Source organism: Orbicella franksi, chromosome 12 (genome assembly GCF_964199315.1).
Source record: "Orbicella franksi chromosome 12, jaOrbFran1.1, whole genome shotgun sequence".
NCBI classification, from domain to species: domain Eukaryota; kingdom Metazoa; phylum Cnidaria; class Anthozoa; order Scleractinia; family Merulinidae; genus Orbicella; species Orbicella franksi.
Genome location: NC_138156.1, coordinates 10,018,527 through 10,034,993, shown reverse-complemented (window position 1 = coordinate 10,034,993; position 16,467 = coordinate 10,018,527). Strand labels below are relative to the sequence as shown.

The window sequence follows — 16,467 nt, the reverse complement described above, 5'->3', positions numbered from 1 at the left end:
TAATTCCCAAAGTACCCCTCCCCCCCCCCCTTCCGGGCGGGTATCGCACCTACATGTCGTTATGGAAAAGATTTACAATTTCCCCGAGAAATCTGAGCTGCCAAAGTTTATACTTCTGGTGAAAATGTAATTGACTTATTCTTTTCTGCGGTTCCGGGTTGGAAATAAAAAATTTGCAGAGATCAGAGCAGGCTCACTTTCTCGTCTCGCGGCTTCGCCGCTCGATTTCGCGCGCGCGCTTGTACTCCAACGTGAGCCCGCTCGCAGGCTAGGGTTACGCAGATTACAAAATTTCTGCAAGAAATTGCCCATTTCTCGAAAGCCAAAACTTTACATGACTTTCTATTCCACGATGAAGCGTAGCCCGGCGAGCATCCTGGGAATCAGGCTACTCGGAGAAAAAAAGAAGGGAAGGCCCGACAGTCAGTTCAACTTGATCAGCTTTGAAATTTAGTTTGTTAATTGCTGATCAATTATTATCAATTTCTCATATGTAAACGGTCATCTAACATAGCCGAAATATCCGAGACATGTATATTACGGTTTACTTTTTTTAATTTGTCTTCTTCTCCTCTACCAAGTGTTTAAGGCCCCTCATTCCGAGATTAATCGCAGCGTATTAAATAATTCCGTCTTCTTTTCTCTGTCAACTATCTTCTCTCACTGGACTTTCTCTCGCCTACACTCAGCTTCAAAACATTAAGGCAAAATGTATAGCGAGGTGCACATTATTGTACCTGAATAATTACGTCAATAGAGCAACCCCCTCCTATCCCTCAAAGGATTCAAAATTCAGGTAAATTTTTCCAAGTTCCTGACGAAGTACTACTAACCTTTGATGTGCCCCTCGATTAAGGGTGAATTTTGTATGGCAACAGCCATGGCAACATAAATAACTTTTGGTGTTTTGAAACTCTTGCTCATTCCTGTTTTGATGAACCTTATATTTTACATAACTGGTAATCACTGCACCAATGGAGTGCCCAGAACAGTTCAGAAAGCGAGACACTTAGAACAAATAATTTGAAAACTCAGAGTGTGCCAGTATCTCTGGAGATGGTTAGAAAAGTGACAACAGGGAAAATAGTCAGACTTAGGACAACTATGTTCTATTGAACTGATTATAAACAAAAAAAACCCCATTAAATTGCTTAATATCCAACCACTCTCCAACAATGTGCATGGAACCATGGTTGCCACAGGCATCACTTTTCAAAATTCTGCAAATTTTCGCTAAAAATAAGATTTCCCTGACCAAATGAATACAAAAAGTCAGATCTAGTAGCAGCTCCTGGCCACTACTTACAGCCGTCCTTTCTACACTTCAATTAAGACTAACAAGTTTTCAACATATTTTCCTTCTTTGTTAAGGAAAAATATCGTTGAAATCTCAGTGAACCCAAATGTTTCTTCTAGCCTTCTATGGTATTAACATGTAAATCATTTCAATTTTCCCCGACTCAAAATTATGTTCAGACTTTTCCGACCTTGAAGAATTTTTTTCCCCCAACCATTTCCTGACCTGTTGCAGCCCTGTGGAATTAAATTTCTCTATGAGAAAAGCTTTCCTCTAGATTGTCAACTCATCCTCAGCCAGGCAATCTTCTCAGTGCCCGGCCCCCGAGGGGGGGGGGGGGGGGCACTGCCATATATGGGCTATATAGGTATATGCCACTGTGAAGGGTATGGTTTTCAAACAGTTTACTCTAGGATAGGGTATATAAATCAGAGCATTTGGGTCTAGAATAGGGTATCATTTTTCCCAAAACTGACTAGTTGGTTGAAGACTTTGTCTAGACTAAGGAAACCAGGAATTGCTACTCAAAAATATAAAAAAATCAAATCAGCAAGTTTAAATTTACGCAAATCAGCCTCAATGGTGTCGATAGATGGGGGGATTTGGGGAGTTTACTCTAGTATAGGGTAGCAAAATTCAGCTGAACTAGCTCTGGTATAGGCTAGAGGTCCTAGGGTCCTACGGCACATCTCCACCCAGAAATTCCCAAAGTAAAGAAATTCCCTGCATAAAGGCTAGTCCTTGCTCTTTTTCAGAAGTGCAACAGCTCTTGTAAGCCGCTGTTGTTTTATTATTGTAGCGGCTGTTATTGTTTTAGGGTTAGGGACACTGTTTCTCTCGTTTGTTCTATTGTTCTCATAAAGGGTTTCAAACCATTCATGTGAGACCTTATGAGAGCTGCTACTTGACCCCTTATTTTGGTAACAGGCTATTAGTACTTCATGAACAAATTACTCTGTTGATTGCTTTTATTCTTGTAATATACACCAGTGAGCTCAGAATTTCATCAAATGAGGGTACTGTCCCTTTCTGAGTGAAAACAGGGTCTTCATGTACTTCTTGAGGTGTGGCACCTTGGAGATCTCAGGAAGGATTTGTTCATCAACTGTCTTTTGATCTTCAACACGCTCCTCACTTGGTTTTCTCTCCTTTAAACAGAAAAGAAAGAGTGAGTAGTTATTGTTAATCATTAATTTACAGAAGAAAGTAAATATGATTTTATTTCAATGCTGAGTCAACACTCTAACGCAAAATGCAGTCCTGCTCTTGTTCAACTCGGAAGACCACATCACACAAGAACAAGGTTCAACATTTTGAATTTGCCATTCAGGAAAAGCTATCAATTGATTTACATTGTATACTTCACGATTTACTTAGTGAATAATTATTATTCCCTACGCAAATCACTTGCTAGCCTTCTGAAGCCACTTAAATACGAACAATTCTTTCCTCAATTGTGTCAACAAACAGCAACTTTTCCCTACAAGATTTCCTTGTCTGCACACTTAATTTGGTCGTATTAGGTAACAAAGAGTCTTTCAAAATACAATACTTTGTTAATGGAATTTCCCACAATGTCTTTGTTTTTCCTTGTTGGGGCATACACAAAAGATTCTGCTACTTCTGGTCTCCTTGTTCAAAAACTAGCATGCCAGTACTGCGCACAGAGACTTGTTTGTAGTCTAGGCATACACAATGTCACATTATGCTACAAGTATTCACATGGGCAAATGAACCACTTCATGGATTACTTGCTCATGTTTAATTGGCTTTTGAATGAAACTACATGTTTAATTAGACATGACAGTTTCAGTACCTCCTGAGAATCTTCAAACATATCCTCTGTACGCTTCTTCTTCTTTGGCTCTCTCTTGAAGAAGTCATCAGTGAGACGTTCTGGAAGCTTGAAGCTGCCCAAGTCCAGCTTTGTTTCAGTAGCGATGACGTATGCTTGGGCCACTCTCCTAAGGGGGACACCATTCACCTTGTAAGGTCCTGTACAGACAAACAAGAACGAAACAGTGAGTATGATTCATCTAAAGGGCCACTATCACAACGACCTTGCTGCATTTTTGATAAAACAGTGCTAGACCTAGGGACCTCTTGTCAAACAAAAAATGCACCAGAAACACATCACGAAGAAGATATTCAGTGAATAGCTGAAGGGAGAACAAGCTGCATTTAGTTGTTGGCAATTTTTCCAAGCTCCAATGACAATGGAACTCTGCCAGACTTTTTCAATTTGACATCCTGTCGCATGCGTGACCCATTATAAGCTTCAGTGCACATCTTCAATAATTTTTGATAAGACTAAGGGACGAAATATAGAAATTGGTGTAGATATTTACATTGAGGGAAGGTTTGAGAGGATAATGCATTGGCTGTTTAAAACCAAGAAAATGCATGATCGATCATAACTGAACTTGCAAGAGAACACGACTTCCTTGATCTGAATTTTATACATGGAGTGCAATATAGCCCACTATTTTGACTTGATTGTGTCATCTGTTCCCATAAGATGAAGTGGTGAGATGACAATGAATGGGTTAAGCAAGAGTGCTTTACGAAATCAAGCCTACCTGTGACAAGAAGAAGACCAGAGGCAAGTTGTTTGAGGAAGACAACTCTCTGCCGGAAAAAAATCATAACATCAACATTTCAACACCAACTTCTTGTGTAGTGCCAGTCAGGCTTTGAGTACAACATTCAAAAGTGGGGCAAAGCCGCCCACCTACCCACCTAGGACGATCTGAAAGTATGCTTGGTGATAAAGTACTTCCTGCATTCTGACAATAAACCCTTTTGAACAACATGCTCAAACAGAGATTTTTACTGACCTTGCCTCTGTGACGACCTGCAAGAAGAATGAGAACTGTTCCTGGAGTGATGGAGGATCGCAACTTGGTTGGCTTAGGCTTCCGGTTGTTCCTCAGGGGTCGTCGCACATCTTCAGTTGGGTAATAACAAGACTAAAGCAAGAGAAGATATTGCAGATTTAAATATTGGCCACCTGATTAAGTATCTCATATAACTCCCTCTGATGTGGCACCATTACCATTAATGAGAGATGACTACATGTATTTGAGCGGTTTTCAATTGACTGTCAAAAGTAATCAGGCAATTACTTTCATGGTTTTGGTTTTGGTTTTACTACGGTTCAAAATTGGTTGAGTAGTCTAATTGGTAACTAGAGCAGTTTTCATTTGAGTGTCAAAAGTAATAAGACAATTACTTTGGTTTTGGTTTTGGTTTTACTACTGTTTGAGATTGGCTGAGTAGTCTAATTGGTCAGTAATTGGTTTGGTTTTGGTTTTACGACACTCAGTTGAAAACCGCTCTAATTGGTTTGCTTTCGGTTTTACCATAGTCAATTGAAAACCGCTCTAACAGGCTAATCATATCTATAACAAGATTTGCAATTGTAATCAGTTCTCCACACACCTATTTGTCAAGGAATCAATGCACAGGTATCCAATTTTAACTTTTGGAATTGGATACCTGTAATTGCATACCTACACCATTCACACATCAATTATCTTAGCTTTAATAGCTGGTGGCTCGATAGGCAAAAAATGGTCATATTTATTACAATTATTTGGACCATAAAACACTCAATAGATCCTTTGCTGTACAAAATTTATATTGAACGTCCTTTTAACTTTTTATGTTTACAATCACAATTGAATACCTTACATTCCTGAGGAACCACACCCAATATACTGACCACACCTATTTCGTGCTGGTCCAAAACTAGGTTTACGCCAAAGAAGATATCTCTACAGTGAAAAATGCTACACCCTTGAAATTTTGCTTGCAGAACAACAATACTCAGAGCTGTGCAACCTACCACTCTAAGCTCATCAGTGCACATATTTCAAGTTTTATCATGCTGTAAAATAATTACTCGAAAATATGCATAATGGCTTCCAATTAAGTTCTTATAACTCTCCACTTATTCACTGGAATCTCACCAAAGTGGTAGGTTGCACAGCTCTGTTAATGTCCAAAATACCCTGAAAATTTCAGGTTGTTATCTACTATAGTTTTGGAGAAATCACTTTTCTAAGCATGAAAAACAGTCAAAATGCAGGTATTGAGAAAAATGGGCGTAAAAAGTGCAAACGTTTGTTCAGTTATTTTCTAGTCACATCAGAAGGCTCCTGGTCCATATGAAGGACCTTCTCTTGCCTCTAATGTCTCAGTGAAGCCTTTCTTGTAATTTCGGAGTTGTCTGCGCCTTTTCTTGGATGTTTCTCCGTTTTTACGACGCGAATGGCGAATTCTGTCATGGTCAAGCTTCATACAGGCTTTCCTACAGTGATAACCTGGATCAATTCCGAGGGCTTCTAAAGTGGTCAGGAGTGTTTGTGAGCCATCATTGAAGTGGCCAACTGCTAGGAAGGTTGCCAGCTCTACAGTTGGTGTACTGGCATGTGTTTCCTTGGTTGCCCTTTGCCAAATGAGCGCATTGATGGCCTCGTTTTGATTTTGGGTGCCACCATGAAGGCATCTTGAAAGTAAACTTTTGTCAGACAGTGCTTCAAATGTTGGATAAATTGCATCAGCAACAGCTTCTGGAATGGGTGATTCATGGACATAATCTGCCGTTCCCTTTGAAATGTCTCGTTGAAAGCCGCACCAAGATTCCTCACCAGGAGGACAGAGATCATGATCGGGTTCTTCATCCGTTGATTTTGAATGATGCCAAATGGCCATGACAGCATTTTGCATACAATCAATGTCATGGGTATTTTGCCTTATAGCCTTGCCATAATAAACTTGCAGTTTATCAATTCTCTTATCCGTTAGCCGCCCTTTTCCACCAATCCCTTTTCCATCTGCTAAATGAGTTGTTCCTTGCCGTTTTTTCAGTGACCGAAGCCTTGAGCCAAGGCGTTTCTGCACATGGCCAACGCATTCAAGTTTTGAAATGTCTACATCACCATAGACATTTTCCTGGACAAGAAGGTTATGGGCTTTACTGTCCCCATCACCGAGAAATTCCACATACCTGGTATTGTGCTGTGCAACTGATCTTTGGAATATTGCCAGCATACCTGCAGAATCCATAGAGCCAGAAGAACCAGCAAAGTTTGCTTGGCATTTGTGTTGGTGTTGTTCCCACCACTCATCAAACTCCTCAGTTCCTTCTTTTCCCCTTTTCAATTTGCACTCACCACATTCCTTCGACATAATTTCACAGTCCAACACCTTTCCAGTGATAGTGGAGAGCACAGTAACCACTCCAAAAGATGAAGAAAAGCCTCTCTTTCTCCAGGTTCCATCTCCTGATACTGCAATATTGAAAGTTCCTCCCTCGTCAGGCTCGTAAAATTCTTTTACTTTATCTGCAGCTCTTGACATGCTTTCTTTAGCAGTACGTTCAGCTGCATCACGCACGGCTTGGACATGATCCCTATATGCATTTTCGTTCATTGGCGGCAACATGTTCATCACGCATGCAAATTTCACGAGACCTTGATGACCGACGCCAATGTTTCTGGTCGCTAAAACAGCCCTCCTGTTCACTTCGAACGCTTTGCTGTTGTTGGCCTTGGAAGAAGTGTAAAATGACTTATGAAACGAGCACTTTCGAGTTGTACACTTCAAAATTAGAAGGGAGGCAAGGCCCATCTTTGATTCCTTGTCCTCGTCGAAAACAATATGTCCTTGTTTACACAAAGGGCACAACAACGACTCGAACACAGCGGCAAGAATGGCGATATCGATGAACCGAAATCCATTTACGTGTTTCAGTTCATCTTCACTGCTCTCTTCTCTTGAAGAATCACTTGATGCTACCTTTATCTTACGGACAGAAGCTGGTAAACTCTTGAAACTTGCTGCTTCCTCAGTTTCCATGTGCTCCTCGTCACTACTCAGGTCTTCGCTCAGTTCGGGTGAAGCCTCCTTTTTTGAGCGTTCGGTTTCTATCTTCTCTGCTTTCTTTTGGTACTGATTCCCCTTAAATTTCTTTTTCTTCCTTGGGATACTTCGAAATTTTTTTTTGGGAGGCATATTCTTCGAAATTTCTGACCAAACAATCTTCTACGAACCGATCACAACCACGTTTCACTTTCGCCTCAGAAAACACGTCATATAACCATCAGCTACTGTGCCCCTTTGAGCTCAAACTAGTCACCAGGCTCCTACAGGCTTTCAGATCACTCGTTCTCGATTTGGGAGAAAATCTGACAATAAATACCGATTCTTTTGACCAAAAACGACGCGTAAACAATGCTGGTTTCCATAGCAACCATTTGCAACGCTTCGGAAATGTTAAAATTTCTTGATTTAATCGAAGGGTATACAGCAAAAAACTAACTTTCCTTCAAAGTACACTAACTAAACATGTTAAAATTGCTTTTTCCAAAAATATGAATTTTTTTACTTTTTTTCCCTATCGGGCCACCTTAATAGCTTCCCTCTTAAATTATGTTCCCTACGATTTATACAGTTAATAGAAAACTCTGACTTTTTGGACCAAAAGAAGTTCTCATCGAGCTCAAAATTTGTTACTGATAAATTTAAAATTAGTAAATGGACCTCGAGTTGTACAATTGGCCCTTTGCACAACCCGGTCACATGGTACAAAGTCACACATGCTGGGATGCATGTTCCACAGTGGGACTTCCAAAACAAAGCAACTCATACCAGTCCACCCTGACCTGCCTTTGTTTTGGAAGTCCCACTGTGCAACTTGCACCTCACCATGTATGATTTTGTATCATGTGCCTAGATCGTGCAAAGGGTCTATTCAGGAAGTAATTGTGCTTGCAATTTCAAATTGGCCTTGCGCTGCCTGCTTGTTCGATTTTGAAATTACTCACCTGATTACTCTGTGAATTGTACTCCACTCCACTATTACTAAACTGAGCATTATTTAGGCTAACCAGAGTAATCTTAAGGCTTACAAGAGTGTTATTCAGACTCACTCCTTACCTAACACACCTCAACTCCAGTTCTAGACTGACCCATTTCTAATGTCCCATAATGTAACAAGGTATGAGGCGATGCTCGACAGATGACAATCATTATTAAAATATCCAGAACTATCACCATCTCCCTAAAACTTCAATCTATATATAAACGCAAGTTATCAGGGCAGGAGAAAACTTACCTCTCTTTTCACTGGCACAACTCTTGTGCCTCCATTCTTGTCACCTCCAACTTCCTTCACCTTCGATTTCTGTTCCTCAGACACTAGCTTCTTAACTCCCGTCTTCTTTCTCTTATACAGAGCCCTCTTTTTGTAGATGGCCGATCTGCTGTACCTCCCGATACCGGGGGCGAGATCCCTATTGCGTGGTGTGTGGACTTTTGCCATCTACAAGAATACACGTGAAATTTTATTACCAAGAGATCACAAGAGGAATACAAGTCTGGTAGGGTCAAAAAGCTGTTTGTTCAAATTTTATAAGCTGCAACATAGTCCTTCACCTCTCCAAAGTTTAAAAAAAAGTAGTTCTAACAAGACTGAACTCGCAACCATTATAATTGTAAAAGGACGTTTAACTCTTGCAGCGATTTCCCGTACAAAAGACGTCCACAGAATTTTCGTCATGTAACAAATTATCAGAGTAAAACAACAAATAATTCTTTATTTTTTCACGGAAAAATACCCCTATACAGTAGAAAGATTATTGGCACAGGAGTAAACTAAAAATGAGCTGATGATGTCGTAAACTAAGCTAGATTGAGGCTGATTTGAGTCGCCATATATTCTTATATCCTAACCTTTCCAAAAGCCACAGCGAAGAGACCGATGACATACGGGAAATCGCGATTGAAGAACTAGTCGAGCCTGCAGTCTACCAAGTTTCAGTCAGTGGCAATGTGAATGAAAGTAGCATTCAGTCTTCACGCGGTCGGATATTGGTTCCTGGTTGAAATCTTTCTTTGCGTAACATTTGCGTGTAAACTACTACGGAATTTTTTCAATTTAAGAACCTTTTACTTACACTTTTAAGAATGGTTTTTCTTCGCATTGTCCGTGTCATAAGCACGCGTAAAGCACGAAGTCTTCTAGTCGGATTTGGAGCGTCGGCCGTAGGTTTTGGTACAACTTTTGCCTGTTCAAGCGTTGCTGCGCGAGAGAGGAAAGTGGACTCGTCTCAATTTATGGCGGAACCGTTAACAGACACAACCAGTCTGGAGAACAGTATGGACGACATGAAAAGCAGAATGGAAGTGATGATTCTTGGCGTGCAGGCCGACATTTGCAGGAGACTTGCGGCAATCGATGGACAAGAATTTCGCGTAGATCGTTGGTTGCGCGAGGAAGGTGGTGGCGGTGTAAGCTGTGTGCTTCAAGATGGTAAGACTCGGGCTTTGCTCGGAAACTTATGACTGACTTAACATAAATGCTCCCAGTCGAATCTTTACCTTGGTAGCCTTCCTATAAACTGGCAGCATCCATAATCCGACCGCTCTAGTGGAAATTATAGAGGTGCTTAATAAAGGTGGGGTGGGGTTGCGGGGGGGGGGGGGGGAAGTTGGCTGGGGGTGGGACGAGGGAGTTGAAAAAGGGAAGGATAGGGTGTTGTTAGGTCAACAGTAAGATAGTAGGGATTTTCCACCTTTAGGCCTCACATCTTGGCATAAGTACACCATCAGCGATAATTTTTTTGCCCTTTTTTGCAGGGAAAGTATTTGAGAAAGCTGGTGTAAATGTTTCTGTTGTTTATGGTAATCTGCCTCCAGCAGCTGTGGAACAGATGAGAAGCAGAGGCAGTGATCTTAAAGGAAACAAGTTTCCTTTCTTTGCAGCAGGAATTAGTTCAGTTATCCATCCTCGCAATCCATTTGTGCCAACTCTTCACTTCAACTATCGTTACTTTGAAGTCCAAGAAGAAAGTGGAAAGAAACACAGTTGGTTTGGTGGAGGGACTGATCTTACTCCTTACTATCTCAATGAAGAGGTAACTGTACTGAATTATCTTGAATCATGTTTGGTCATATCACCAGCAACTTGAAGTCATGTCATTCTAAGCTGCAGTCATGTTGTCATGTGACAGCATTTAACCCCATCCTGAAGTTATTTTGTTTCAAATCAACATCATATTATCCCTAACTTGAATCATGTCACTCCATATATCCATATCAAACCCCTCCATCCCTTTGGAAATTCCGGTTTCTGTTTGATACTTTCCTTTAAAAATTTTGGCTTTTTAGACCCTCTCCCTCTTGAAATTTCCAACAACTTCAGTCGGCATGGGTATGGATATTTTTCTGGAATCACATATTGTTACCAAGTTGGCAACTGACGTTTTCTGTGTGTGTTGGTTGGCATTTTAGGAAAATGACTACTTATAAATATGCAAATAAAATGTTCTTCATCTTTTTGTTCATCATAATTTTTTAAACTCAGGATGTAAAGCATTTCCACCAGACTTTAAAGGACTGTTGTGATAAGCACGACCCATCCTTCTATCCGAAGTTCAAGAAATGGTGTGATGACTATTTTGTTGTCAAACATAGAGGTTAGTCAAAGAGAGCTGGCAGGGCTGTCGTTCAGGGCCATAACCCATAACACCTGTTATGGCTGAGTATGTTTGATTTTCCCTTGATGCTACAGGTGAAATTGTCTGTTGTTGATAGAATTCATCCACAACCATTGCTACGGTTGTGGAGAACAAGGCTACAGGTGATTCAAAACTTAATACATCTCTATTCACTTCCTCCAGTTAATCTTCAGTTTTATTCTCCTTACCGCAGGTGAATGCCGTGGTGTTGGTGGTATTTTTTTTGATGATCTTGAAAAACCCTCACAGGAAGCAGCATTCCAGTTTGTTCAAGCAGGAGCTAATGCCGTCCTGCCAAGCTACATTCCTATGGTGCTTAAACACAAAGACGATCCTTACACTGATAGAGAACATCAGTGGCAGCTATTGAGGCGAGGCCGGTACGTGAATTAGCAATCAGGAAGCCTGCAGTGCAGGCGTTAATTTGGAATGGAACACTTGATAAACCAGGTTTTTGATGCTGCCATCTTATGAATTGTAATCGGCTGCTTGACCGGTGGAGGGTTGGGGCAGAGGGCAAGGGGGAAGCACTTGACCTCACATCTATTCCCTCAGGAAATTTTTCTGTGCTGCAACCCTCCACAGTTACCAAATCCAAGATGACGGCCAATTATGAAAATGTGCACTTGCACACCCAAAGTACACCTGCACTGCAGGCTAGCAATCGGGCATTCCTACTGTAACAGGGAAAGATGGGAGGCACAATGACCTGACAAAAAGTTCCCTTGGCCCTGAATTTGAAGGTCTTTGTTCATTTTGGCTCCACAAGGGTCTCAGTGCTGAGCTCCTGGGCAAGAAACCTCTTTATCATTGAGTCTCCCTCCACTGAAAAGTATTTGAGTAGCGGCAAGAATTGTTCTGGAAGCATCCTGGCAAAAATGCTTTGGGGGGCAAGGGGTGAGGGAGTCCTGCACAGGACTAGCCTTCCATGTAGGGGGAATCACTATACTCCTGGTGTTTTCATGCTTTCAATGGGCAGAAACTGTAGTTTAAGGGGTTACCAGTATGTCACATTATTTTTGAAAAGTTGTTTTTCTACCTTGCAAAATTACTTGGAAATGGAGGAAATGCCAGTGGTTTCAAAAAGAGCAAAAGTAAACTACAACGTTTTTAATTCAGCTTGACTCCATTATCAAGTAGAGAAAAGAAAATAATGGTCAAGATGTTAATTTATAGATGGAAACTTTTCTCTACTTGATAAGAAAGTCCAGATGATTTGGAAGATGACTTTTGCTTCTTTTTATGGTCAATTGTATTTTGAACTGAAGGAAATACCAGTAAAAATAATTATTTTCTAAGGTAGGAGAACACTAGTAGTAGTATACCGGTAGTAGGCAACTGTCTATCTTGAAATATATGGTTGGTCAAGACCGGTCCTGTTGAGAGCAATATCTGGAGTGGTTCAGCAATCCCATCCTTGCACAGCAGTATTTTTCACAGGCATTGCAGACAAATTTGTAGGGTGGATTGATGGTCTGAGATTGCTGTGACTGCTTCCTGTGTTGTCTCTTGTCCTGCAACTGTTGGTTGCTCTTTTCCTCACCCCTCTTGACCACTTCTCAAACAGTGCAGCACCAGCCACTGCAGTTGCAAACACTACAGAAGAACTCTATGGAAATACTTATCCAAAAATATACAAGGACATGTTGTGTTGTAGATTAATAATGACAAATTTGAAACATTACCTGTGTATTCAAAGCGCACCATCTGTGAGTTAGTTCCTTTAATTTTTCTCTTGCTTCACAGATATGTGGAATTTAACCTTGTGTATGACCGTGGCACCAAATTTGGATTGTACACCCCAGGTGCCCGCATAGAGAGCATCTTGATGTCCCTTCCTCTGGAGGCCCGCTGGGAGTACATGCATGCCCCTGAAAAAGGGAGTAGAGAGGAGGAACTTCTTCAAGTTCTGCGGACTCCTAGAGAGTGGCTAGAGTAGGCAATGCATGCATAACTTGTCACAGCTGCTACGGTAGACAGTTACATATTATTCTCTGCCGCTTTTCATACACCTTCATTTTCAAAATACTGTTAGATTGCTTAATCCCATTTTTAAAAAAAATTATAGTTTACGTACTTATTAGGTATACAATGCTTGCAGTCCATTGAAGCTCCCCCTGTTTTATTTTCTGCTTCTTTACTTGTTTTGCCTGCTAAAAGACGTTAGAATCATCAATTGAAAAGCTTTATGGAACCTTCCCATTACAAATCTGTAAGGTATTTTTATCTTGCAGAGAGAAAATAAGAGCACAGGTTGCATTTAATGCCCTATTTAAGATTAAGAAGTAAAATTAGGCAGGACACAGCTACAATAAAATGATGACTTCAGTTGATCAGGTTTAAGAAAGAAACGTTGGAATTTAAATAGCGCTTTATCCTGTCAATAAATAGTTGATAGTGGCCTTTCGTTATTGAAGTCACTTTCGGTTTTAGCTGCAAAATCTTCGTAGATAAGGTGAATACAGAAACAAACACCATAAGATGAAGAAAACTTGAAAAAAAAGAATGCTGATCGGAGCAAAGAAAATAAAATCAACTGAAGGAAAAATACGCAAATAAAATAGATAGATAGGTAGGAATGTTAGATTGCTGCGAAAGTGACACCAAATAATGTTGACGTGTATTGCAAAAATGATCCTTCTCTCAGATGAAGTAAGAGACAATAAGAGCTACAGTGACAAGTACTGAGGCTGGATTGAGCCCACAGTTTGTTTCTTGAGGTTGCTAGGCAACTGTTCGTGCCATTTTTCGGTTAAAACGTGTCTTAAGTTTTGCTCATGGCTCCAGTCTGTCCAAAGATCCTCTATTTTTTCTTCGGTTCGTCGAGATCGTAAGCTTAGCGAAATATTAACCGTGCGCCGTTGTAGGATATGAACGAGCCAACACAAAGGGGTGGGGCTGAGTATGGGCTGGGGAAAGACAAAAAGCCCTCTTGGCGGCCGCTTTCTCGCATCGCTCGAGCTCTCGACGAAAAATAACTCGTAAAAAAAATAAACGTCTGTGAACAGACTATCATGGCTACTAAAACACGAAGACGTCAGATATCGATAAGTGAATTGTTGAAGGTAGAACGAAGTTTGATTGCTTTTCTTCTTTGAACTTCAGGATACATGACAGAATTTAAGGAAGTTCTTACATACGTAACTCTTGATAACATCCTATATTAGCTTCAGTCCACTTTTAAAGTAATATTTAACGAAACTAAGCCATTACTTTTAGGTTTCCGTTGATGTAGATATGTCCTCTAGTTTTTGTTTTTCTCGGGCATGCTCATGTATCTTTAAGTTTGTAGTACACGTATTTAGCGATCTGGGCCGTGTTGTTCAAAGCCCGATTTAGCTAACCCAGGATTAGTGAGAATTTTGATTTCAATTTTGTAACTTTTCGGTGAGGTTTTCTGTTTATGTTATTTGTCTTTCAGTTTTGAGTTTTAATAGTCTTAAACCGCACAATACATAAGCAATGAAAAACATTTTTATACAAGAAAAATTGATACTTTGGTTACTTTTAATCTTGGGTTAGCGTTAACCGGATTTCGAACAACCCGGCCCTGAAGGCTAACACTCTCACACTAATCGTGATAAATTAAAAATAAAAATATAAATCTGTACAAGTTGAGAATTCTTTTATTTGTCATTCTATCAAGGGAACGCCGTCATATGAATCATATGACGACAGAAACACGCATGCGCACATGTAAAATTCCTTGCCTCGTCCCCATGTTGTTCTTTGCTCATGCGCGGTGCGTGCGGAGCTGTGGGGCAAATCCCGAGTTCGTCTTTTAACCGGTGTAGTTGCTTGTTATTCAGAGCAGATAAATGTGCTTGTGGTTTCCAGAAACTGTTTGCGACAGTTTTATGAAATATTCCGCACTACGCCGGAGGAATTTGAAATCCGAGGTTTCACTCCGGAAACGCATCAAATGTTTTCCGTCCACACTACGCCGGAGAAATTTGAAAACGCAACAAATTATTATCGGCAATTTTGGATTTGTGGTTGAAGGAAACTCGGGCAGGGGAATCACAAGATTATCATTTTCGAAAAATTCCGTTTTCAAAATGTTTTCCGTTCACACGAAAACGCAAAGCTAGCGTTTTCAAATTCCTTCGGTTTGAAGAGCGTTTCGAAAAAGCTCCGTTTTCGAGACAGGTTAGTGTGGACGGTAGGCCTAACCATAGAAATAAAGCTGTGGTTTCAAATTTCTCCGGCGTGGTGAGGACGCTGCCTAAGAAGTATATGTAACTAGCAAAAGAAAGTATAAATTTGATCCAATGGATATTTTACAATAACTGTGCAATGTCTCGCGCGCTGATTGGCTTATTTTTATTATCAATAAGAGTACAGACGGATAAAATTTTAATGTATGCAAGCTTTCAAGTTCAACTTTCAGCTGTCGGTTAAACTGTCAACTTTTTAACCAATGAGATTTTATGGACTTTTGTAAGTAGCCAGTCAAAAGCGAGAAAAGCTATCGACAATGTTCGCGCCATTTTGAATAAAATTCACTTATCTTTGTTTACGGCAAGTTTACGGCAAGTTTACGGCGCCTTTTCCCCTCATTTATTCCCGGCATCTGACCATTTTGGGGTCTTGTTATTGTAATTAGAAAACAAATTGACGTTTACTGCGGAACCTCTCGCCTGTGGCTCGTGGTTCGACAGCCACTTTGACAATGTCATGACGCAATTTATCATCAATAAGAGAACAGACGCATAAAAAACTGACGTCAATTTCTTAATTGGCATTTGTTTATGTTAACGAAACCCCGCGAAATTCAAACAGTTTTAAAGTTTACATTTAAAAGAAAATTATCTTTACTGAAAGTTTTTATTCACATTCTACTGACGGCCAAACAGTGAGTAAATCCGTAGATCTACAAGACCTTTTAATGTGTATTTGAAAATTGTGAATGAACAGGCCAAGACATTCTTCAATCTCTGGGTTAGTTCCACGTGGAAAACTGGAAAACAAATTATCAAGAAATAAGATCGTGTTGAAGATCGGAATTGATAGGCAATTAGCTTTCGTGTTAAACGCCACCTAAATTTCGTTTAAATAATCGACACTGAAATATTCTGTGAAGTTAATGAGAAAACTTATGTTTTATTCATGAAATCTATTCAAACTTAGAATTACCCAACTAGTGGACTAATGCAAATCCTGCATTTTAATTGGCTACGCTACTAGAGGACTCGAGTAGCGAAATTGGCATAATCAAGCGTGCCCATTCGGCTTCGCCTCATGGGCTATTGACCCTTGAGGGCTACGGGTCTAATTGTTAAATATTCGTTATGCCGTCAATAAGCTCCTCCAGATCCCCCACCCCTACCCCCCTCCTTATTCCCTCTTCGATTAAGAGGTCTCAAAAAGGCAGGAGGATTTGTGTGAGACTTGAGATCATAACAAGATTTCAAGGTATACTAACAGTAATCCGTGCAAAGAAGATTTAGATTTTGTTATTGGTCGGAAATTCTCTTACATGTAAATGCGAAATGAATTGATCAAAGAAAAATCATCATATTCCATGCGTCGTTTCTGTTAATTGGTTTCAAGCTTTGCAGCGAAATGTCCCGAATTAAAATTTGATTTTTCCTCGATGAACTGACATTTCTGTTCAACGTCTCTATGTAGAAGTTAAGCTAAGTT

At 40.3% G+C, this 16,467-nt stretch overlaps 3 protein-coding genes across 3 annotated transcripts; 1 reads left to right on the top strand and 2 right to left on the bottom strand.

Annotated features, from left to right (window-relative positions):
- Positions 1 to 2,251: 2,251 nt before the first annotated feature.
- LOC145462698 (large ribosomal subunit protein eL6-like) lies at positions 2,252 to 9,075 on the bottom strand. The gene is made up of 6 exons (XM_081446274.1): positions 9,035 to 9,075; positions 8,418 to 8,624; positions 4,135 to 4,266; positions 3,877 to 3,925; positions 3,114 to 3,292; positions 2,252 to 2,445 (listed from the first exon to the last, which is right to left on the bottom strand). Exons 2-6 carry the CDS (start codon positions 8,622 to 8,624, stop codon positions 2,293 to 2,295), a joined length of 720 nt encoding a protein of 239 aa, XP_081302400.1. The 5' UTR covers positions 9,035 to 9,075; the 3' UTR covers positions 2,252 to 2,292.
- On the bottom strand, positions 4,856 to 7,708 carry LOC145462696 (uncharacterized). The gene has a single exon (XM_081446273.1). The coding sequence runs from the start codon at positions 7,313 to 7,315 to the stop codon at positions 5,447 to 5,449; it is 1,869 nt and encodes a 622-aa protein (XP_081302399.1). The 5' UTR covers positions 7,316 to 7,708; the 3' UTR covers positions 4,856 to 5,446.
- Positions 9,076 to 9,172: 97 nt separating the features above from the next.
- LOC145462695 (oxygen-dependent coproporphyrinogen-III oxidase-like) lies at positions 9,173 to 15,611 on the top strand. The gene is made up of 5 exons (XM_081446272.1): positions 9,173 to 9,614; positions 9,941 to 10,218; positions 10,668 to 10,779; positions 11,015 to 11,201; positions 12,568 to 15,611. The coding sequence occupies exons 1-5, from the start codon at positions 9,269 to 9,271 to the stop codon at positions 12,758 to 12,760; spliced, it is 1,116 nt and encodes a 371-aa protein (XP_081302398.1). The 5' UTR covers positions 9,173 to 9,268; the 3' UTR covers positions 12,761 to 15,611.
- Positions 15,612 to 16,467: the final 856 nt, after the last annotated feature.

Coding starts and splice junctions, on each gene's coding strand:
- LOC145462696 (XM_081446273.1), bottom strand. CDS start 7,315: ATGCCTCCCAAAAAAAAATTTCGAAGTATCCCAAGGAAGAAAAAGAAA.
- LOC145462695 (XM_081446272.1), top strand. CDS start 9,269: ATGGTTTTTCTTCGCATTGTCCGTGTCATAAGCACGCGTAAAGCACGA. Junction 9,615..9,940: donor AAGCTGTGTGCTTCAAGATG/GTAAGACTCGGG, acceptor CCTTTTTTGCAG/GGAAAGTATTTGAGAAAGCT. Junction 10,219..10,667: donor CTTACTATCTCAATGAAGAG/GTAACTGTACTG, acceptor TTTTAAACTCAG/GATGTAAAGCATTTCCACCA.
- LOC145462698 (XM_081446274.1), bottom strand. CDS start 8,624: ATGGCAAAAGTCCACACACCACGCAATAGGGATCTCGCCCCCGGTATC. Junction 4,267..8,417: donor TTGTGCCAGTGAAAAGAGAG/GTAAGTTTTCTC, acceptor CTCTTGCTTTAG/TCTTGTTATTACCCAACTGA. Junction 3,293..3,876: donor TGGTCTTCTTCTTGTCACAG/GTAGGCTTGATT, acceptor TTGTCTGTACAG/GACCTTACAAGGTGAATGGT.